This window comes from Anarrhichthys ocellatus, unplaced genomic scaffold (genome assembly GCF_004355925.1).
Source record: "Anarrhichthys ocellatus isolate YVR2014 unplaced genomic scaffold, GSC_Weel_1.0 scaffold59, whole genome shotgun sequence".
NCBI lineage: Eukaryota > Metazoa > Chordata > Actinopteri > Perciformes > Anarhichadidae > Anarrhichthys > Anarrhichthys ocellatus.
Genome location: NW_022280089.1, coordinates 1,225,916 through 1,250,470, shown reverse-complemented (window position 1 = coordinate 1,250,470; position 24,555 = coordinate 1,225,916). Strand labels below are relative to the sequence as shown.

The following is a 24,555-nucleotide window of genomic DNA, read 5'->3' as shown; positions in this document are numbered from 1 at the left end:
TCACTGTGGAGTAAAGAGATCGGCTTTGAAAGGCATTAATACCTGATTAAGTAGAAAGCAGGGGGACCGATGCGGAGAGATGACTAATAACTCAAAGGGTCCTCTGGGGGGGGGGGGGGCACAATGACACAACGTGTGGATGTGATGTTTGTGCAGAGAGACAGCAATGCCGCTGAGCTTTTACAAACCTCGCCTTTAGATCAATTCTCTGTTTCTGTTTCATCAAGACTTCAACAAACATGTGCCATTAGAGCCAGGGAAGGGAATGTACGCACCACGTGTCACACAGTTTATGCAAATAGAAAACATGCATGCTGCTCTTTTTGTAATGAACAAAGTGTCTGACTCAGTCAGTTAATAATTAATGTTACATTATATTTACACTGTAGGCCCAACATATTTCTGAGACAATGATCGGAATGACACTTAACGTGAATAAATATTCCATTATAACTTGTGTATTTGATGTGTAATAACTTGAACAGAATATACATTGGAATAATCTACTTTACTGTTTTGTCATCAAAGCATCATGGATCAAACTCATACTGTTTGTGAGCTGCAGACATTAATATAGAGGTGAACTCTGAAACATGGAAACATGACCCGAAGTGATCAGTGTCCTCTGCTGCAGCCTGTGTGTCTCTGTCCAGAAGAGGGAGGACAGGACTCTGATCAGTGAGCATGTCTCTGCTCTATAAACCAGTTTATCCTCTACTCCAGTGTCCTCCTACTGTCTATTTCACCCAAACTATTTCCCAAATTGTTCTTGTTTATGTTGAGAGAAGCCAACCGTTTAAAGTCTAAATGCTCAGGGTGGAGCGATGGAGTGACACATAAACTACAACTAGTTTCTGGAGGCTGGTCCAGCCGCACGGCAGAAGAGCTTGCGTTGAATTAGCAAACATGAGCAGTAGGAGGACACTGCACATCAGCACCTCTGCCTCTCTGCAGCCTGTCAGGAATAACAAGAGCAAACACTGTTCACTGCATGTTGGTGGGTTTCTAGTGTTGCACTTGAGACCTTGGTAATATCTTCTTTGTATGAATGCAGTGCTGTTCCTCAGGATTTCCTATATATTTGCAGAAATCAAGATGAAGGTGAAATGGTTTATGTGTATTGCTGCACTTTTTTGTTAAAGATTCTCCCTTTTTTTGAGAACAACCCCATGAGATTAGAAAAGACCAAAATGATCTTCATATGAGATGGAGGGGATTTCTATTGGCTCTCAACGGCTCTCAACCACTAGGAGCTAACAGTGCAGACCACGGTAACGGTGCTGACTGAGCTAACAGTGTTTACCTGAGGGTGGGTCCTACGTTTCCACGACGACGCTTTATGGGCTATAAGTGCCCTATGAGAGCAGAGCGGCATCCTTGAGCATGCCGGCCCGGTTATTTAAATAAAGCTCAGAGAAGCTCAGATAACAACACACACACAGAGGGAGGGTGACTCCACCATGTCTTTACATATAATAGCTGTTTGATGCACATTGATGCACTGAATATCATATAGAATAATTACCAAGCAATATGTTTGGCCTCTAGGTGTCAGGTTTGCTCGTCATTGGACCAGACTATCTGTTTGGATTAACAGTGTGGTCCAGAATCCAGTGCTGCTCAAATGATTCTTTCAGCAAAGTAAAAGCAGGCCTGTTGTGACAGCCGTCCCCTGAATGCTGTGGATTCCAGCTGGAGGCCCAGATGCAATTTACAGCAATACAACAAAATCTCATCCCCATAAGGCTTGGACCCTGCTTCTTTGGATTTGATCACAGGAATAACCCTTGTTCACCTCTCATAATTGAGCAGTCGTCCTGCATTAGCCTCACTCTTGTTGCTGAGGCAACAGGGCAACCTTAGAAAATGAAATAAAAGGGTCTGACCACTGCGGAGAGCACAGGTCAGTCCATATTTTTACATCGGGGGGTGAGCTGCACCTTGGGAATTCACGTCAAGCTGAGTCCAGTCTGTTTCTCTGCTTTCAGACCCACACCTCTTCACACATGATAGAGCAGGAGCTGAAGATCTTCAAGGGGAGGCTGGGGAAAGGATGGAGCTTTAGTTGTGTGGGTTTGGAAAATAGGCTTATTGTCGAAAAAGCTTGAGCCAGGGTATTTGAAATTGGCGAATAGCACACGCATGCCTAGAATTTGACAAAACACCGTTTTGGCCCCTTTTTCTTTTTTAGAGAAACATTCAAGTCTGCAGTGAGACATTTGAAGTATGACGTTTTTTGATAGAAATTGAGGAAATTATTTAATAATCTGTATTTGTATTTCACAATGAATGTTTTTTCTAACATCTATGCACAAAGATATTTGGATAATTTGTTTAAACTATGTTTTACAGTGTTTTTACATTTCTTTTATGTTAATGTTTTTAAGGAACATTAGGGAAAGATATATGACTCGTTTCCAACCACATAATCATATTTATAATTTCTACATATTGCATCACATGTTTGGAGCTTTAACATTATTGTCAAATTCAGAATTATATCCAAAATTGCACATGAAAAATAGCCTTTGCACCTGCACTCAACGAACCTCAGGACAGGTGCTAATGCGTCAAGCTGGAATATATAGGCGGCAAAATAACGGATGTTTGTCAGCTCATGTTTTCAAAGCAAGAGCAGACTGTCACGCAAAGCTTTCAATAAAACCGTGTAAGTAAAAAGAGAGTTTTATTTCGAAGCTCACAACAGGAAGTAAGCCTTTAAATTATGCAAAATTGATACAAGGTGCAAGGTGGAGAGTACGGCTATCTCTCTCTCTCCCTCTCCCTCTCTCTCTCTCTCTCTCTCTCTCTCTTTCTTGCTCTCTCTCTCTCCATCCCTCTCTCCCTCCCTCTCTCTCTCGCCCTCTCTCTATCTCTCTCCCTCTCTCTCTCCCTCCCTCTCTGTCTCTTTCCCTCCCTCTCTCTCCCTCTCTCTCTGTCTCTCTCTCCCTCTCTCTCTCCCCCTCTCTCTCCCTCTCTCTCTCTGAATGACAAAAGGCGACAACTTACGGAGTTGTAGCTACTCGCTGCCGTCTCGAGACGGAGGGAAGTGCGGATGCAGCCGAGCGTTGAGCGGAGGACAAGTGCCGCGCAATACCTTTGGTGTCGGAGGCAGTGATACAATTTACACTTTATTACCACCTCATTACCACCTCACCGCAAAGTCAGCGAAGAGGAGTTCCTGCGGCTCCCCACATTTCCTCACCCCGGAGGAGTGGCCCCCCTCACCTTCCCCGGCTAACGTCTCTGCGGGGAGATTGACGGGAAGCCACTTGGCAGACTTGGAGGAGCTTTGCCCGAGGCGACACAGAGCTCACATATAGAGCCGGGCGAAGGACGTGAACGCCGCGTCCACCATGGAGGTCGGCAGTACTTCGAGGAAACTTCCTCTGCTCTCGTTCACCTTGCTGTGGGGGCTCTCAGGTCAGTGCACAGCTCATCCTCATACAACAACAAATACACTTCTCATACATAGTCTGTATCCGATATTCTGAATAATGATAACACATTGGACCTAAAACTGGTCTAGTGTCAAGCTGACACTCAGTCAACACATTTTCATTTAACGTTAGTGTATCAAAGCAATAGTCTATCTCCTGTGAGTGTTTGCAACATGTTTTTAGACATTCCATTCTTGAATATGTGAAGGGTATTCCTCATAGCTGAATGGTATTGAAACCACCCTGACTCCACTCTCCACAGCCCCAATAACTGATCTAAGGTCTGTTTCTGGGGTTCTGTCCCGTATGTGTGCCGGGAGGAATTTCAAGCAGAAACACCTGTTTGTTTTGTTTTTTCACAGGATTTGAAACAAGTGTGTTACACATGATTATGTCTTCCAGGGAACAATAATCCCTTTATAGCCGCTGCAGCATTGGCCCAGCCGTCACTCTCTCTAGCAATGTATTAAACTCCTACTTGCACTGGTAGGTGTACTGTAAGCAGACATCTCTGTGATGTAGAAATTGGGGCACGGTACAGCCGCACAAGCGTTTTGCAAATGTTTTAAGGAATGAGAAGTTTTTTTTAATTATTAATCAGGGAAAAATGTTGACGGCGTTATGGAGAGGGGAGCATCATTTTACACTTTACAGGAACAAATTGATGCAGTTTGTTGTGATTTTTCAAAAGGTAGAAGCACCTGCTTCTGATTTGGCAGAAAAGCCACTTTCCCAAAATAGCGCGAAGGGATTGCTGGAAGTTTGCATTCCTCTGGCCATGAATTTTCAATCATCATCTCATCATTCCTCTTGTCTCAACCCTCAGCATCGACATTTTGTGACAGTCGTGAGTGCCTCCAACATTCAGTTTTTACTCTCGCGAACCATCCCGCTCTCGTATGGAGAAACAGGAGATATCCATTTAAGTTAGGGAGCGCCGTCTGCTTCAGGTGAGGGTGTATTAGCTCCAACAGAGGACTTCCATTTGGCCTGGGGAGACACACAAGCATTTTCAGCTTCAGCTTCCCTTTTTGCCTGAATTGAAATTGAATCGAAAGCGTGTGTGTGCTTTCAGCACTGTTGCCAAAACAATCACATGTGCTGACACACAGGATCCCAGGCTGGATTGTTAAGGTGGTATCACCCTTCTGCCACGCAGAGGCCTGTGATGGAGTTACGGTTTAGGCATTTCAAGGAGGGATTGCTAGTAATGTCTCCCGCCGACTAACCTGGACTTTTTAACAACAGGCCACTCGCAGTACATCGGGACAATGCAAGCACGGTGGCTGACCTTGACCTCGGCAGGCGACTCGCCATCAATCGCTTCGCAGGTGTGTCCTGAAAACACGGAGCGGTCAAGATACAGGCAGGAAATGTCCATGAATAGCAGCCTGTGGCAACAGGAAAGCTGCGCGCTCCTCGGGTCCCCGATGTAGGGCCAGCGCATTACAGGAAGCGAGCGAACGTCCCTCCGACAAACACGACAAGGCCTCGTTTGGTGTTTTTCAGTCAAAAATCAGAGCAGTGGAGAACGTTATCAGACTGTCGACAGCAGGAGAGATTGATGAGTGGTTGTGGTTACCAATATGTGACCGTTAGAATCTGGATGGTGAGAATCTGAGTTTCCTTCTCGTGAATGGTGGGACAAAAGTCACTGTTTTCTAAAGTTATATAGATTCAATAATTCATTGATTAATCCAAAAATATCAGCAGATTAGTCGACAATGAAACAAATGTATTAAATATAAAATACATGTAAACAAACTAGGGATGATCAACTGGGAAATAAAATATCTAATTGCCATTATTTTTGAATTTCAACTGCGGTATGATCGCGATGTTAAAGGGAATAATTCTGTTTTTCACCATTATTCTCATTTTCTCTGAAATAAATGGTGTGATGGGCATCTGTACCAAACAAACATGTCATTTCTTAGTCTGTAGAATTTGATGTGTAGGCTGTGAAATCTTCACTTAAAATGGTATTTTGACCAACATTTCAACATTAACAAACATTGCACCTCCTGCGATTTGCGAACATTGTTACTTTTGTTAAACTAATCAGCGGTTGTATCTTTTTGTTCTCAGCCTTTACTGCACAATAGTGAACTGTGCTTCTCAATGGCAACAGCCCATTTAGATTGTCCCAGAGAAGTCATGTTTGGATCAGCTAATTTGATTACATATGGTTCAACAGGCGGTGTGCCTAATTATGCATTGCATTCTGATTGCGTGAATGAATTTGCCCTCCTGTCATTTGTTCTAAGGCAAGTCAACTCAAGACACACACACAGGGAGAAGTGAATCTTTTCTAGTGTTATTTCTCTCTTGCCAGTAAATGTGTGTAATGCACTTTGTGTTCACACCAAACGCAAAGCTAATGTTTCCTCACATTACTGGTGTTTAACCGTTCATTCATGTAATTCATGCTAGATGTGCCAGAGAAGAGGGGGGGGGCTTACCTCTATGTAGACACCAACAACGTGGTCAAAATAACCACTGTTACTCCTTCTGACATATTGTGGAAGTTACAGATACGCCGCGACACCAAACGTAGCCCTGTCCTGTCTGGAGATGCTCTGTGAACAAATGGATGAAAACAGATGCCGAGGTAACTACAGAATGATGCCGATTTGTGAAAAGAATTCCTGCTTTTGTAGGTCTGTCATGCTTGTTTTCAGAGTGGAGTTGGGATCGATCGGTGCTAGGCGATGCAAACATTGTAGCTGCTCCATCAACACTCAAAATAACATCATCCAGGCTTAAATGCAGCATTGACGGTATTGTAACGTAGACAGTCTATGGTTTATATACATACGTACACCTGGTTTCGGCCTGTCTCTTCTCACAACAGGAAGCAACAAGGGGCAGGTGGTTGGGTCAAACAAACACGTGACTTTCACCCAGGAGGCCGCTGTTAGTATTCCGTGTGAAACCAAGTCAGCTGTTGACTTATTTACGTTGACTAATTAATTTACATACTTAACTTAATTTACACAACAAATGTACTTATTTTACCCAAACCACATCTCTTCCTCAACAACCCAACCAAGCAGTTTATTTATATTTTATTTCACGCATTTAAAACTGCAATCCCGCATACATATAGTGACGAGTTGGGAATGAGAAGCGGTTGTTAAGTGTTGCCTCGTCTCCTGAAAAGTATGTTCCCATACAACGAAACTGCATTGTGAATTAAGTTTATTTTGTCACGGATTATGTTTGTTTTTGAACTATCAGAAATATTTTTCAAATTCCTTTTAATAAACCTAACAGAGTAGTTTTGTTTTGTTTTGATTTCCTTTTTTGTCATGTTTTGTTTCAGTCTACAATCAGACAACCACGTGTTTTAAACTGTCTAAAACAGTTTAAAACTGCGACTATATTCCCTGAGTAAATAGGTTTCCCTTGAAACATAATGCAGAATGCAGTTTCCTTGTATTGGAACGTAAATGTTGTCAGAGACGGTTGATTCAATGATGAAAAACTTAAAAAAAACATAGACATGACACACAAAATGTCCTTAAAGGTGCCATTCATAGGCCGTATGAGATCAAGCTGCTGCCACTTCAAAATGTTAGGAAGTTGGTGTATTTGCCAGGACAATAGTAGAATGGTTTGAGCCATTGTGTCGACACTTGGTCCCCCAAAGCGGGAATCTGAACCCCAGTTTGTACTATTTCTAGATGTTCCTAGCGCCAAACAAATAGATCGTGTGCAGTGGAAAAAGCTATATTTTTATTCTTGGCATTAGCACTGTGTTTTAGTGGTGTGTGTGCGTGTGAGAGAGATGTGAATGCATTTACATTAGCACACAAGCTAATCTTGAAGCTAGACGTCCCTTATCAAAGGCCATTTGTCCATGCCAGCGGTGTGTAAGCCTTATGCCTGATCTCTTGACCAGCAGTCGTACAATTACTCCTCTACCCTGGACACACCACATTCATTTGTTTTCCAGGTGGGTCCCACAATGGACTTAAGTTATTTAACAAGGTCAATCCATACAAGCTTCAAAGGCTCCATTGGAATGGGGGGGGGGTCTGTGCTGCCACTGCTGATTTTCTGTGGTGACTCAGTGATTTAGAGTAGTAAATGAGAGGGTTGCAAGCGTTATTTTTAGCTACAAATATTATTTGAACACGGGGCCATTTAGGGCCCTGATCCTTGCCCCATTACAACAGAACAGGCCTTAAAGCTTGGCACACTGACATACTCTATATATGACAATCTGACAACTGGTTTGTTTCCTGTTTCACTCCCTATTGTTACCCTGATGACACTTCATCCCAAAATATATTATATGTCCCCGGAGACTGCCAAAGGGAGGGCCATGGAATGCAGTTTGCCCAACTTACGACTATGGCCGTATCTCTAATTGCCTATTTCTTAGAATAATACCAAATGGATGTGCGGCAAAGCCTCTTTCCACTCTGAGCCGGGATTACAGCGGTTTGAAGCCTGCAGTCCTCATGTATGTGTCCCCAGCAACTGGTGCAATTTTGATTTGAGGAGGGAGATTGAGGGATTTATCAGTACATACGTAATGACACAGAAATACAACAGTGCACTTTTGTGTCTCCGGCGAGGCAGTTCGCTGTCCAATCGTCAGTCCGGGCAAGTGTGCCAGTGCCTGTTGTAATCCCATGTATTTACACCCAGGCCCAGGAGAACAAGAACCTGAAAGGGAGATCACTGCAGGTTCAACCTCACACTGCGGGTAAAGGGAGAGCAGGAAGAATCTTACCATGATTTTTCCCTTTTTAGTCTTTTTCCTCATTTCCTGTGAAAGCTCCCCCGTTTGTCAATGTTATTGGCCTATAATCATAAACTCTTCTATTGCCACACATCTCCATGTCCAAGTACATGGCTCTTGTAGGGCTAAACAACAGAAAGACACAAAATGATGCCATGGCTGTGTCGTCTGTTTCTGGCATTTTGCATCTCTTTGTAGTCTTTTTGTGTTTCTTTGTAGTCATTTTATAACTCTTTGTAGTTGTTTTGCGTCTCTGTGGTTGTCCTAGTTTGATTCTAAATGTATTAGGCCTGGGGTCATTAACCTAATTATATTACTTTAATGAAAGTCATATTCACTGGATTAATGCTGTGATTAAAGAATGTGGAGCAGTGCAGTATTAGCTGCATGTTTTTAAGGCTGTGTTGACCTCTGAAGACCATGTGCAGGCTCATCATTAGTCGCAACTCCTGCCCCACATTCACTGAGTTACTACTATTTTTAAGTATACACAAACATTCATATTCAAATGTGGGAAAGAGTAACTAGTAGCTTGTTGCCTGGAGATGTGTTGATGTGTTGTTGGCACTTGTAAATTGAAATGAAAATAGGAATTAGTGAGTTATCTCTCCTGTGCTTCCTCTGATGTCCCATCTTCATCCGTGGACGCAGAAGGAAGAAGGCCTCCTCTCAGGGGTCATGAGAAAGGCACTGGGCGACTTTCCCAACATTCGTCCCCAGGCCTGGGGACTCTTAAAGGCACAGGCACACATACTTTGTTACGTCATCTTTCTCTTCCTCCTCCCTCTGTCTCTCTATCTTCTCCTCCCCATCCTCCACTCTGGAAAAGAAGAATCCTACAGCCTGCACACATGGATATGGTGGCTGTATATGGGTGTTGATGTTTTCCCTGTTAAAGTGAATAACGCCTGAAAGTTGATAGAAACCTCTGGTGGACAGTAGAACATGGTTTTGTGTATTGTTTTGCGTATGGGCTACATAAACATAAACAGAGTTATTCCCAGCTGATTTGTGCTTGTACAATAATAGTTTCTCAACAAGGCTTTACGTTCACTCTATAAATAAATACATAGTATATTTATACAGATATTATTATGATTTCTGTAGGGTTTGCTTCAAGTCATAATGATGGCATATGCTGCTGTGTTGCACACACAAAAGAAAACTGCGGCGTCAGCCCCACACCCAGCGCTTAGTTTAAGGTTGCCGGTGACGCTGCCAGCAGTGACAACACACCGGCTAACTACTATTTACAGTCAAGAGAGCCACACCGGGCTTATCAGGTGCTTCTTCAAGCCAGTCTGGTCACTTTTCCCTCCAGCAGCCTCACATCGGACTGCTGATGTCAGAAACCTCTTTTGCTGTAACATAACAGTAACCACTTATAATAACTAATACTAGGTGACTGACTTGTTGGTACCGTAACTGCTGACTTAAAGCCCTGAAGGAAGGTCCCAATTATCAGATAAAGATGTATATGATGGTCAGAATTTGCAATAATCACCATCGTTATTAAACGTCCAGGGCAGAGAGAATGAGTCCTCTAAGGAGGGAGGGAGGGCTTTCAAACAAACACAGGTTCTCATCCAGCATTCATAGCTATACCCACGTATATATCCAAGTAATTATGAACGAGGAAGTATTAAGACCACAGAAGCCCACACAGGGCTGGTGGAGGAGGATGTGTCCAACAAACAGCCATCTTTCAGCCAGAAGACCGTTCGTTCCCCGTGTCAGACGAGAAGTCAACGTTGATGTTTTAACGTAACTCGCATACCTCAGTGACTACAACGGCACCGCTGTAGTTATTTTAACCTTCTTTTCCTAAACTTAACTAAGTAGTTTTGTTGCCTAAACTGAGTTGTTTCCTGTGAAAACGGAAGTTCATTTTGAAAAGACTGTATGCATGTAACAAGTGAAAACTGTGTTTCTGGCTTTCGTAGTGTGGTGGAAAATTTCTATGATCCATCGGAAGAAAAGTTGGAGTTTTTCAATCTATGTCAAAAAACAGAGTCTTGAGAGAATCAAAGTTATTTGTTCTTTATTTGCTTGCAAGCAAGGAGAGCAGTTTCCACAGACACGTATTTCAGTGCACTGAGGGAAGGCTTCTTCGAGTGATCACTGGACATGTCATTTATACACATACAGAAAGTTACACCCAAGATGAGCCAAAGACAAGCGGAGTCTGCATGTACGTGATACAAGACTGCTTCAACTTACATATGTAGGCCTCCCAGATAACTGATCTAAATGGTTCAGTTTTCTTTAGAAACTGACACAAGCAGAAGCCGATAACCAGGCATCAGGTTCTGTGTTATCGATAGTTCACAGGAAGGGCGGGCCGTGTTTTACTAGTCTCTACCCTTTCTATTCTTGCACAGCAGACAATTAAATATACATTTGATTAGAAGCACATGGTTTACATATATTTTGCCATTACAGTAGGAAAACGCACAAAATGAGGAGTAACATTCGTTTGTTTGAGGATACGTTGCATGTTTGAAACCAAAAGTTGAGTTATCGTTACTGCTGACGTTATGTCACGAGATGCTACACCACTGAGTCACATAAATGATACATGTTATGTAGCCGACCCAAACCAGAAGCTCTACTACTAGAACAACAGGCTGACATGAATGTCATCAAAGTAGAGTCAGTTAGATCTTCTCTTCATCATGCCACTCAACCAGAAACCGTCTCTGTGCTCTTTGATTTCCAAAACACAACAGAATCTGTTGAGAATTCAGGTCATAAATAATGTCTGTAACCTCAGGAGAACCGGAAGAAGAATGTATGTCATGTTTTATTAAAAGCTGGGTATTTTCAAAATGTCTGCCTCTTAAAAAAATGAACAGCCGTTGCCTTTATCGAATGGGTTTTCAAAGGGTCTCCGAAGGTCACGGTTTATAGAATTCTGCGGCTCCACGGGGACCACAGTAACTAAAGCGAGCCCTGCTACTGCTGAAGGATGCACGGCGGTCCTGCCTCCGTTAGCCAAGACGAAACCACCACTGAGAGCCAAACGCAGCCGGCTTCCAGTGCCGCCGACAGATGTTGCAAGCAGAGGTCAACAACGGCCACAGCCACTTCTAAACCTGTCCTTCAGAAAACAAAAAAGCGAATAAAGCTGTGGACAGACGGGAATTGAGGGCATGGGCTTAGACAAGATAGCTGTTAAATAATTCTTACTTGGAGATACTTGGGTGGGGGCGGGGGTTAGAGCCTGATGCACTTGTGACTTCAGGGACACTGACATAATCCTGTTTTTCTTCTTCAAGTGTTTGGGCGGCTCATAATCATACAACAATCCTACATCCATTGGTGAGCTGCTGTATTGTTTTAATCCCATTTCCCTCCTTTTAAGGCAGCTGTTTTTAAATGAGCTGTTCCAGCTGACCATAGTGATGTCATGGATTCATTTGACCTTAATTAGTGACAGCTGATGTGACCCGCTGCCGTCCACGCTCGTTGCTCTCGCCGGCGAAAATGAGAAGTGTTATGTTTTGTACACTGCTACCGTCAGAGCTTCTCCCCAAATCATTTTTTCACACATTTACAAACTCTAGTTTCCACTAAACCTCATTTTTCATTCATATTTCATTAAAAAAAAAATCAGTTCCTTTACTTAATCACAACAGTGTAAGCAATGTGAGGGTACTATTACATCAGTTAAAGAGCCTTTTATATTGGTCACATCAGGCTAACAGTGTCTCTGCACACACACACACACACACACACACAGAGCCAAGGAGACCTTTTGTCATAGACGCTGACACCTGTGTGCTGAGAATATCTTTGACATTAGCAGAAGTATAATCACGGAGGCCCCACTAAAAGCCATATGGAGTAATTGTGTACGAGGTGACACTGGCAGCGGGAAGCTATGTGGGAAGAAAGTCATTATAGTCACACTATTAAGCAGAGGCCTTTAGGGCGTCGGAGCTGTATCCTCAGTGAGGCAGAACAAGTGAAGGCGTGCTGTCAGACAGACAGTAGGAGGCATATGTAAGGAGTTGACCTCTTGTCTCCTTTAGGTGGCTGTGGGAAACTTCTCTGACTGCCAAATGTCACTTATCTACAGCATAGCATGTCTAGTGTTCCAGTGAAGGGTTACTATGATGGAGCGGTGAAACAGCATTTGTTTGGGGTAACTTCTCCCTCGACTTGTTAGTGATTTCCTACATCTCCCAGAATTCCATGGATCAACCCCAAGGAATGGCAGTGGGCTTGTTGCATTTAGATAACTTAAACACACGTATTGGCGTGCACACATGAGAAAGACATGTAGTGACCCTGCTGAGTCTGAGAAAAGCACGACTGTCACAGTTCGGACGTTTTTCCACCAGTTACCAAACTCGTGACTACACCGGTGTTACCGATTACATCGTACAGTTATAATATAGGCTATTCTTCAATAAAGGTCAATTTCGGTAGAGCGATCTTTAAAGTCTGCTCTGATCATGTGGTGCGTCACTCTGACTTTTTATTAATCCCTAAAATCCCAATTATGCCCCTGCTACACAATGACATCCATACACCGTTGGGAGAAAGTCTGTATTGTTCTCTGTTAGTGGTCGATATGAGTGAAATTCCATGATTCTTGATAACCAATCCCATACACGGTTATTCCCTCGCTAATATCTATTGTATATTGCTGTGAAAACTGAAATTGAAAGCTGATTTCAACACGCATCTGTTGCTCACAATGTAGCCTTACCAGGAAAAATATGGTGGTTCACCTGGACGCGTCGATAGTGAGTTCACTGTGTCCTTTCAGATTTGAACGCATCTGCTCTGGTCCCTGTGTTACTGTAGAACAACAAGCGCTGTCACCTTTTCCGAATTTTAGTATTAACATGGAACTGAAGTTATTGTTTTTTTTGTGACATCCCTACTATTAATTAAAGAACATAGAGCTGCTTCCATTCCGTCTCTCATTGTGTCCCACTAACATCAGAGGTGTGGTTCCCACGGTCCAGCATGGCAGTCACCGTGTTGATCCAGACAATTTAAAAGCCTGAGGCAGTCAGTGCAGGGTGAAACACCTCTACAAGAAGTGCCTGTCTTCAGATGACTTCACAACTATAGCGATGGTCTCAGAGCTCAGCTCCCCTGGTTGGAGATGTGAATGAAGGAGCCTTTCATGACGGACTGGTGTGAGCCAGGGTTAGCAGTCTCAATCCTTCCAGTCTCATGCCCACCAGCGAGGAAAAGAAACCGCTCCATCAATCACATCATTTCACTAGCTTGTGTCTGTGATGTGTCTAGAGGGCAGGACCTCCTGTCAACTCGGCAGCCGCTGCTCCCTCCCTGCAGCTAAAGCCATTTAATGAATAACATTTGTTGGCCCTGTTTATGGATGGAGAGAGGCAGAAATATCTGTTGACAATGCTTCTTCTTCTTTTTGTTCGTACAGTATACCTCCTCTGCTGTCCCTCGTCCTCCCTTCCCCGTGCGTCTTTCATCAACATCCTTACATCTCTCCCTCCCCTTCCTCTTCCTCCTCACCCTCTTCTTTTCCTCTTCATCTTGTGGTCCAGCCCTCCTCCCCCTCTTCCTCCTCCTCTTCTCCTTCATCCTATCTCTCCTGAGGGCTGCAACTCCAGCATCTCCTCAGCATCAGTGTGTCGGGGCATCCAGGAGGGTTAAAGCGAGGGGGCTTTGTTAGTAGTAGTTTTCTTTCAAATGTGTTAGTATACACCTCTGTGTGTACGTGTGTACTCTATGTGTTAATACTTCCTTCCTTCATCCCTCCTCCACCGTTCTTCTCATTTATTTCTTTTACTGGTCCTTTCCTACTTGGGTGGTGTATGTAATTATAAGCTCTTATCTATTTTCCTGTCACACATAACTACACTCCGGAGAGAGCTCAGTTGATGTCATTATCTCCGATAATGGCTCAGAGGTGCAGTCCCCCTCCCTCCTCTATCTTCACCACGCTCCAACATATAATTGCAATTTATTGAAAATGTCTCCCTCCCCTGCGCTCTCTTTTGGCTAATGCACCCTCTCCCGTGAACCGCCATGAGAGCGGATATGTCTTAATATGCCGCTAATATGCTCCTTTTTTTCCAATATGCGGGGGGATCTCTGCCAACACTTCTAATTGGATTTCTCGTTCTTCATTTTCAGTCCAAGTGACAGCAGCCCTCAGTGAAAACATGTGTGCTGTCATCAGATTAAGTGCTCTCTATCTACCTATCGCCTCAGAATGAACCAACAGAATGAGTCGTTCGTCCACATCCTCTAAAAAGACATCAAATCACTGAAAAACAAAATGTGCTTTGGAAACACAACGTGCACACAGTCTGTGTCGTGAACAAAGCACTTCAACATTATAGCAGCAGCTTCAGTGCTCTGTCTGAGTCTACACAGGTTGCGTTCATGCACAGTATTTGAGTGTAGGTCAATCACGGCAGTTACATACGTAACACAAGAAAATAGTCTTGAAGCGTGAAAAGACACCTTGGGTCACGTTAAGGCTGGTTCAGGGTGAGCTGCTGCACGGCCCGTGTAGACGACTGGATTGATTCAAATAGGAGCGTGTCCAGTCTGTCACACACACAGGAGATAGACGACTCTAAAACGCCTCCTGTGGACAAGCCAGCAGTTCACTAGTTAGATTGGTTAGATTTAGTGAGACTTGGTGGTGTTAAATTGGAATCAATGTTGAGTGTTGGTTGGAAACAGCAGTCTGCCATGTTTAAGCCCAATGTTTTGTTTGCCCATCCATCCTCCACGGCTCTAAAATGATCCCTCATTTTGGGCCCTTGCTGAAACAACTGATTCTGTTCTACCTCTTGGGAGGACGGCCTCCTTGTCAGCTACTGGACAAATTTTCATTTTCCATGATGTTGGTGCGGGAACACTACATCCTCACTCCCAACTTGTCGAATACTGACGCTTGTTCAGTGGCCCTTAGCCTCAAAAAAAGATGCTCTAGGTTCCTCTCTAGCGTCAGGTTTTTGACATTTCCACTCGTTACGTGCATTGTGTCTTTTCAACATGAACCTCTGTGTTCACAGGAAATGTACATTGCTCGTTACATAGAGTCTCTTTTCAAAACATACTTTCAACTTAGGTTTACTTTGTTTTTAGGTTTACTTAGGCAACATAACTCCTTGGTTAGGCTTGGGTATGTATGTTGCGTAACACAACTAAGGTACGGTGAGGTTACACACGGAACACAAACAGTGGTCTCGTGGGTGAAAGTCCTGTGTTTGTTTGACCCATCCATTCACCACAACCTCCTCTCTTATATGCAACTTGCTCACCTGGCTTTACTCCCGTCATAATTACTCCGTCTAGAGGCATGAAGGGTACGTGGAGCGTCAATGTACTCCAAGCTGCCGTATTGGAGGAGTTGGGAGCGAGAACGTATTGTGCCGGAAACCCTCCCCACACACTCGGGTCCAGCTGTCCTCAACCATTGTTAATTGTGAAAGTCACCAAGGACCTGTGGCCGACGGAAAGGCTAGATCAGTTTCCTTGCAGGGAATGTCTGACGCAAGCTCTATTTTCTGACACTCCAACCGAGAACAATGGCATACGAGCCGACATGTAACAACAAGACAGGAAAGTACAAAGGAAATACTTAGTGCTTAGGCAGAATGCTGTGTTGAATGCACATCTCTCTGTACATGTATCTGTATGCAGCAGCGCTACTGTACATGGGCTCTGAAGTACAGTACGGCAGAGGCACAGAAAGCCCCCATAAGCTCCCCTGCACATGTGTTTGAAGTCTCTCAGGTGGAAGTCTCTCAACTGAATGCTAAACAGGATCTACAAGGATTAGGTCCGGGTTTGAGGCAGTTTAGCTTATTGCTGACTCTGTTTCAGGACTGGGAATTTGGCTTGCCACTTGAACCACAAAGCGACAGATTTCTCTCATGTCGCACACTGAGCCACTCTGACAAACTTTTTTTTAATTTTTTTTAGAAAGCCCCTACACACAGAAACCCTTTCGGTTGAGGCTCACCATCGATGTTTTGAGCATTCATTAGTGACTGGTCATTACGCTCACTGATTTCCTGAGGCCAGCCGTCCGTGAGAGCCCATTAACCCCAGACATTAAGAGTAATTAGGCATAAGTGCTCACTTTTTGTGCAGATATTGTTTATGTGGATGTATGCATGATGTGCTGGAGGGCAATTGGCAATCTACATTAGGTAGGAAATTGACCTCCTGGCGCTCTATTTCTGTATTCCCAAGCTACGTGAATGCTTATAGATGTGACTCAGTGAAAGATTCAAGGGGAAATGGATGAAGCACCATTATTCATGGTCTTACTCACATACTCATATATACTGTACATACATGCTCAAGGCCTTATTAAATGTCTTCATCACACTGTCATATGAAATGAAAATCCTCATTTAGATGAAACATGTTTTGTGTCCCTCTCGGAGACTTCATTCTCCCTCCCTCACCCCCACACCGTATCCACGACACTCCAGCCGGTCCCCTCCATGGCAACATTTAATCATGATGGCAGATCTATACATGCGCACACACACACACACACACACACACACACACACACACACACACACACACACACAAATTGTAATGCTCATCCTCTGGGAGGATGCAAAGGCAAGCCTCGTCTGATCCGTAATCTCTCTCTCTCTCTCTCTCTCTCTCTCTCTCTCTCTCTCTCTCTCTCTCTCGAGTGTCCTCCTCCGCTATCACGAATCATCAGGAAAATAACTTTACAGATTCCGTTTAGTAACAGCCTTGGCATGCATGCAGAACCCACAGAGAAATACTAGTTTCTGTACCCTCCCCCCCACCCCCCGACACTACCTGTCAGCAAGCAAGACATCACACAGCGAGGCGCTGGAGAAACGATCAGAACTTACCAAAACCTGTCGCTCATCCATCTTTTACCTCCTCCCCGTGTTAAAAATAGGCCCAAGCTGTCAAGTGACAACCACAGCCCCCCCCCCCCCTCCCCCTTTTACTCACTTTCTTCAGCTACTCAAAATTTGCTGGCTGCAGCAGATCCTTGGTCATTACAAGCCACCAGATAGAACCGTGCGTGTCACATCATTATATACCGTATATTTCTCTCCATGTCAATCACTGCTAACGTGTCCGCCCGTCAAGACAAAACAAGATGAACATCCACTTGAAGTAACCAAGGAGCCATTACAAAGGCAGCAGCACGGCCACATCTCTGACCCTGAAAGTCAGTAAAGTGTCAGCTTTAAACAAGGTCTTTAATATGTGAGTCATCAAGGCTACACAAGGCTTAGCTGACAAGCAGTCACTGCTGTGGTCCATTAGGGGAAGTTGTGGAGCTGAGTGGGATGTCATCCACAACCTGGTCTCAAACCCATCCACGTCATTTTAATACGAAACTCACTACTACAGAATACAGAAGTGGATGAACATGCGTGGACCTTTTTTTTGCCAAAAGTGGACATGAATTACTTCAGTAAATATTGTTTAATTTAGCCATTAAAGGGTTATACACAATCAATAAAGATAAAATAAAGAGATTCATTTTTTCTCAACTGCAGCCTCAGTTTGTATATATTTCATTTGGAGTGGATTGACCTCAACTGTGGCATCGTGACCTTATCCCGACTCGCCATATTTTGCCACTTGGACAGAATCCTTTTGTGAAGTATCTCGATGTAGAAAGTTCATTGGTGGTTAGGTTCAGGACACAAAATGGTTCATTCAAATCATGGTTTGGGTTCAAATAATAATAATTATTATTATAAAATACGGATGCAACGTCATGTCTCAGCCAAACGCTAAAGGCTGCCTTGTGCGTTGGTATAAAGACACCCCGGCAGTGAGACCAGCCCTCTGTGACTACGTGCAGCTCCTCAAAGAGACAACGCTGAGAAGCAAAGTGAGGGAGGAATGTAAGCTGCTTTGATGAAGACAGATGGCGATTAGACCGTTGTCCTTCATCAAACTTTTTGTTGTCTCCATCAAAGTTTAGAAGAAGAGTTACGCAACCAATTCCTTGTACAAGGAGCATGCATCACGTGTCATAAGACCGGAGACGCTCTCGTTTACTTGTGAGGACCTTTGTGTACCCCAAGTGTACAGATACACACACACACACACACTCACACACACACAGAATTCTAATGTTTGATTGTTATCACTAATGGATGGTTCATTTATCTTCCCTTCAGTGTTTGATGAATGGGTTATGTAAATAGCTGATATTGCAAATGTGTGTCTGCACGTCCAGACAGATGAGTGTGATTCATTTCAACATGGCTTCTGACATTAACCCTTAGTGAGTAGGGAGTTCTCAGAGTAACATTTTCAAAGGGGCCATCAGTGTTTTCTGAAGTATAAGATGAAAAATGAATACATATTCAGCTTTAGGAGAGAGAAGATAAGGATGTTGCATTAAATAAATCGGCTTGAAATCAGTTTGTGTTCACAAAAGATTATTGCAAAGTCTTTAGTGTGATTGACGAGGCGATATTTGAAATGTGATGAGTTGAACGAATGCCAATATGCAAATTTGCTTCGCCACCATAAGCGGATGTTTTCTCGCCTATTTGCACACACAGAATGGAAGTGAATGAGAGCTGTTGATTTGATGTGACCGTGCCTTTACAGTGTCCATTGAATTAAAATCACAAACTATTTCTGCAACTGTTGCAAATTAGTGTGGTTTAGCAAAATGAAAATATATTTAGGACAGGTTATAGGACATAAAACCTATGATAGTGGAGTGATCTGTCCCGGCCTAGTTAACTTGTACTCAGTGGGGTGATGTCAGCCCAAGGTTACGCACACTGAGGTGGTGCGTGACACCCAATGCTTCTCAATAAATCATAAACCCACAGAGAACAGAAAGCATGGCAGTGTCGCATAAGAAGACAAGCTTTGAGTATGAAATAGTTCAGAGAGCAGGTGAAACACAGTGAGTGGGTCTTGATCCAGCTCATGGACTTACAGGTGGAGCATGACTCATTTTAATGTTCAGTGCTGCACCTCTGAAATCATTTCACCTGTACCCTAGAGCTGCAATAGTTCATGCATATATTTCTTCAAGTTGCACATTGGGAAAAGGCAGTGGCGGGCCGTGCATTTTATACCTAGGCCTTCACTGTTGTCCTGCAGCTGAAATACCACCTTATAACCACATGATGGCGCCACAGATATTATCAGTTTCTAAGGCTGTAACTATGTACGTATTAAATGTACGTAACATTTGGTACGAGACTTACAATACGTTTGAATAGTATCTGGAAAATGCAGAAGCTTACATTCAGGAAAATATAATGTTTTCTGCGCTCATGGAGGACAGTGGTTCTCAGCTGATCTGGCTGTGGGACCCACCATCACTCCTTAATGACAAGTCGCGGCCCAAAGAGATCGTCTTATGATTTTACTTCACAACTGCTCTGCAGTGTCTTTCCTTGTCTCAGCCCCCTGTGTCATGGTGCATCTAACTGGAGTCAGAATGCCCATATTTGATTGGCTGAGCTGCATCACGTGATGTGATTCACTACCCGAAATTACATTACATTACAGTCATTTAGCAGACGCTTTTATCCAAAGCGACTTACAATTCAGAGTCTATCACATTTCTACACCGTAGGCACAACCACAGGAGCAATTTTGGGGTTAAGTGGCTTGCTCAAGGACACACAACTAGCAGAGCCGGAGATTGAACCGCCGACCCTCTGATTGAAAGACGGCCCTGCTATCCACTTAGCCACAGTCGCCCCGAAATGCCTCTGCTGTTAAGCTTCATTTCACGATAGTCACGTGCTCGCCCACTGACCAATCACAGTATCCATGCAGCTCTGCACCTCGTGGCAGAGCTGCATGGACACTGAGCGGCATGAAATGCTGACGTCATTATAGGCCAGCTAGCGGGCTCTGATACGTCAAAGAATACGCCCAACATGTCAAACTAAAGATCTGATTGGTTGAAGAATATGACAATCAACAATATCGTCCCCGTTCACTTAAACTGCAAATGGATGCAAGCCTCTGTCTGCAGGCCTGGGTCTCTGTTCTTACCTAGAGACACAGAGGTGAAATCTGATTGGATAAAAGCTCTACTTAAAACAAGCTGCACTGGAAGCAGAGCAACTGAGGAAGACAGTAGCTGTGCATTGAGAAAATAAGATAATGGGAAACATATTTTTATAAATTATAATACATGTATTGTATTTAAGAAAAATTATTAAATTATAAAATGGATATAGCTTTGTGATTCTGTTTAGGCCAGCAGAGAAGGCCTTGCAGGCCCTGACGGCCCACCACTGGGAAAAGGAGATTCTTCATGAGCCGAGCTCAAGGTCAGATCCTCACTACAAGTCTCAAATTCTTGTTTGACTAAATAATCTAGTTGTCATTGCGATGATTTAGTCCATGCGATGTGACCTGAGTATGATGGGCAGAGATGATGTTTAACATTGGATGTGAATGTCCTTGATCTTACTGACTCCTGTTTGACGACCTCTGACCTCCTGCTTGACGATGCTGTGAGCGGTTTGGTCTGGTGATCAAAGGAAGCTGCTGTTGTCTGTTTCTGGTGTGCACGGTTACTTAACTGTTTTTGAGTGGCTGCGTGGCCATCTTGGTTTTGGGCCGTCACCATCTTGTTTTTTGCAACCAGAAGTTACATGAGAGGGTGGAGCTAAGTTCCTGTTTTAATGTATTTCATGTGTCTATTATAGCCGTCATTACACCTGCCCATGGAGTTTAAATTAGCCAAGATGGTTAAACAGAAATGTCTAACAATCTGTACTGGCCTGGTCATTTTAAACTGTATGCATTTAAAAAGACACTGTGAAAGGGTAGCTACCTGTCAATCACTGTGTAGCCCCACCCTAAAGCATCCCCTGCTTTATGGTCTGTTTGACTCTAAATGGACCATAACTTACTAAATGAACATCCTGCTGTATTGAAGAAGACTTGAAACTAGAGATTGAGACCATAAACTCATGTTTACTGAGGTAATAAATCAAGAGAGAAGTAGAGTCATTTTCTCATAGACTTCTATACAACCAGTCCATTGCAGCCTGTTTTTGCCCTCTCTGGTGTCTGGTCTAAACCACATGGTGATGGAGCACAGACTGGATTATTGCGGTCTGCAGCGGATCCCGAGGCAGGTTGAACTCCTTGAGCCGGCACAGGAAGTACATCCTCTGCTTTTTGACTACATTATCAGCAGGACAACATTATTTGTCACTGTTGAAAAATGCATCTGATGTATGATGTCACAAGGCTATGTATCAGGCAAATAAACAACTGGCTTGGTTTGGGTGAGAATATGAACTCTGTCAAGGTTAGGGGACCTTCATCGTGATGCTACAATAATGACCACTGTTGGGATCTGACTATATGGCTTCGACATGTGCTGTGGAACAAAGAGAGTCAGGCCTTCCCTTTTGCAAGCAAAGGTTTCATCCTGATTGTAGTTTGAGCACCAAACCCCCAGCTCTGAAGAAATTCACATTAGGGTGTGAGTTTCCTCCCCCTAAAAACTATGTGTTCCTGAAGTTACCTGAAAGCAGCGCTGCAATATAATTGTCCGAGAGCCAAGACACCCAGGACCCCTGTGGTTCAGCCGCCGTTCTACAAAACTACCTGCAACCCCCACCTCAATGCTTTTTCCATCGATCCCTCCGGGGTAGCAGGAGGCACACATGCAACGTTGTTCTTCTTTTCAACCAAATCCTAGGTCTAACAGTTTATATTCGCTGGCCGAATTCACCAAACTGTCTATTTTATCTTTGTTCGTATCCACGAAGCGAACCCTTTTATTCCTGCAGAAGTGAAGAAGCAAGACTTCTTCAGAGAGAGAGAGAGAGAGAACTTCCACTCTCCACCAAGCGCCTCGTTTGCTCCGGCCATAAGGACGCGAAAAACCCTTATCCAGACGACAGCGAGTCTCTCCTACCGAGAGAACACCTCCCGCGGCCCGCAGCCGCGCTGCCCGAGCCCACGGAAGCTCAGAAGAACCCCCCCCCCCTCAACCAACACGATCGCATCATACCGTAAGGCGAAATAGATTCTGGGCAGAGTTGGAGAGAGTTAATTTGTTTATTTTATCTTGTTTGTGTGCTTAAAATACTGTTCATTTTTATAAAGTGATGTATGCTTTATGATCACCGACACTGGCGATCCCTGAAATTGGTAGTGTTGTGTAGAAGTTACCGTGTATTCCATGCTACTGTGATTCGTGTCGAGACAGCCGCAGTGAGGTCGAAGTTGCTTCTCATCAGTTCAGGAGGTCAGAACTGCCGGCTGAGACAAAGAGTCGCGGTTCTTGCTCCCCTGGCTGAGAGAGCAATCTTCGTACTCCCGCGCGGAGCGAAGGATCTTAATCTTTTGTTTTATTTCATTTTGTTTTGTTCCTTTCCCTTCTCTTTTACACACACACACACACACACACACACACACACACACATATAGCTTTGAGCTAATGTAGCTATGTGCTAAACGGCTACCGGCACGTATAGACGCCAGGTCTCCTGTTGGCTAGCCGCCATTTTGAGTCTCACGCATGAGAGACGTCACTACGTCCCAACTACGTCATACGTCGCTGAGCTGTTCCCTCGCTCCTCCCCCTTACGCACACATACACACACTCCCCCCCCCCCCCCTCTCTTTTCAATCGTCTGTTGATTTTAGATAGCGTGCTCATGAATATATAGTTGTTGTTAGTTTAGATATTAGTTGACTAGATCATTAGTATTAGAACGTAATAAACTGTTATATTTTAAAGAGCAGCTGTCTGTGATTACTTTGTGCATGTGTATTGTGATAATAGCTGTATATGTGGTCTGTGCTCAAACTTAAACCTTCACTTTCACTCTGAATGTGTAATAGTACTCAGACTGTTGACATTGTGAGTGAACACTAATTATGAGACTTAGTTTTATCGTTTGGTTATTGGTCCCTGTTCGCAGGGTGGTGCCCCGTTATTATTAATAATCATTAATAATTGTTACTGACATTAATAATTCTATTGAGGTTATTCCCAACACCACGTGTAGTGGTTAAGGTTACAGAGCGCTCATGGTCATGGTCAAAAAACGGACCGATCCATCCACCCCAACCTCGTTCTTACTTTATCACTCTATAAAAACGCCACCTGACTTCCTCTGCTGCTCCTGACATACAAGAGTCATAACTCCTGCTGCTTGTCACCTCACTGTGAACACGTTGTTTTGAGGCCCTTGCTTACCATTCTTCTGTGGAGGACGGTCTCATCAAGACACTGAAGGTGTGAACAGGGACACACACTTTTGTATTTGTACACTAGTGGCACAAAGAGGTCTTAGTACACCAGTACGAACACGCCACCAGTCAGGTTTGTTGCTTTTACCGTTACATGATCACTCCTCTTCCAAACTGTGATGGGGAGACACTTCCTCGTCTCTTTCTAGACTTCTAGAGTATTTACATATATCTATTGAGGAGAATATGACTCACTAAACTTATTGAGAGTCTAAGCTCCAAAACCTATGCCGTAGGATTTTTCTTAAAAGATTTTTTTTAAACCAAGGTATTGAAAATCTACTTCTCCCTCTCTGCTCAACAACTTCCATTAAAGTAGGACTTTATGAAGGACCACTTTTGGACTGACTTAGTGGACCAAAGAGAGACATTACTATGAGCGTAGACGGAGCGGGAGCTCATCAAGTGTTTTGGACCTAGTTTGCCAAACTGCAGCCCCTCTGAAGGTGAAGTGGTTCAGTTCAGATCAGGTTTTATCTGATGCAACAGAAGCATCTGGGGGAGGCTGAGACAGAAAGAGAGGAGAATCAGTGACAGAAAGGCTGAGGGAGATAAAGACGATGGTTGAGAGAGTCAAGAGGGCATGGAAAGGGAGACACAAATGAGGAGTACGGCAGATAGAGCCAGATACTGAGCTGCAGATTTGGCTGTTTAATCGAGTCGGCGAGGATTAGAGCCGGATTATGTAGGAATTGCGACATAGCAGTAAATTAGCCCGGTAGCTTTAATCTGAGAGGCGGACAAAGCCAAAGTGACCAGACTGCAGCGTGTGTGTGTGTGTGTGTGTGTGTTGTAATGAGGTGACATAGTTTGTCTGTTGAAACATACAAACTTCCCTAACTGTCTTTGTGGGCTAATAGTCCTGATGGTGATGCTACAGCAACCGCCTGAAGTTAAAAACGTAGAAAATTCATGACAAATTAGTCGTGTGTGCTATAGGGATGGGAAATGATTTCCAAAATAATATTTCATTCGTAAAAAATATATATTTCTATGTATTATATATTATATTTTATTTATTTTTTATATTTTGGTAGTATTCTTGTGTGGCATGTTCAGTTTTTTTTTTTACTGTGTGTGTGTGTGTGTGTGTGTGTGTGTGTGTGTGTGTGTGTGTGT

The 24,555-nt window shown here is 43.7% G+C and overlaps 1 protein-coding gene across 2 annotated transcripts in view; it reads left to right on the top strand.

Moving 5' to 3' along the window:
• The first annotated feature begins 3,014 nt into the window (after window positions 1-3,014).
• The window catches only part of esama (endothelial cell adhesion molecule a), a 65,149-nt gene continuing 43,608 nt past the window's right edge, over window positions 3,015-24,555 (top strand). The window contains exon 1 of one of the 2 annotated variants that reach the window (XM_031871559.1): window positions 3,015-3,423. In XM_031871559.1, coding sequence (XP_031727419.1) covers window positions 3,357-3,423 — 67 coding nt within the window. In that variant the 5' untranslated portion in view covers window positions 3,015-3,356. Of the gene's footprint in view, window positions 3,424-20,391; window positions 20,487-24,555 lie in introns of those variants that run through there. The other variant, XM_031871561.1, reaches the window with a different exon arrangement.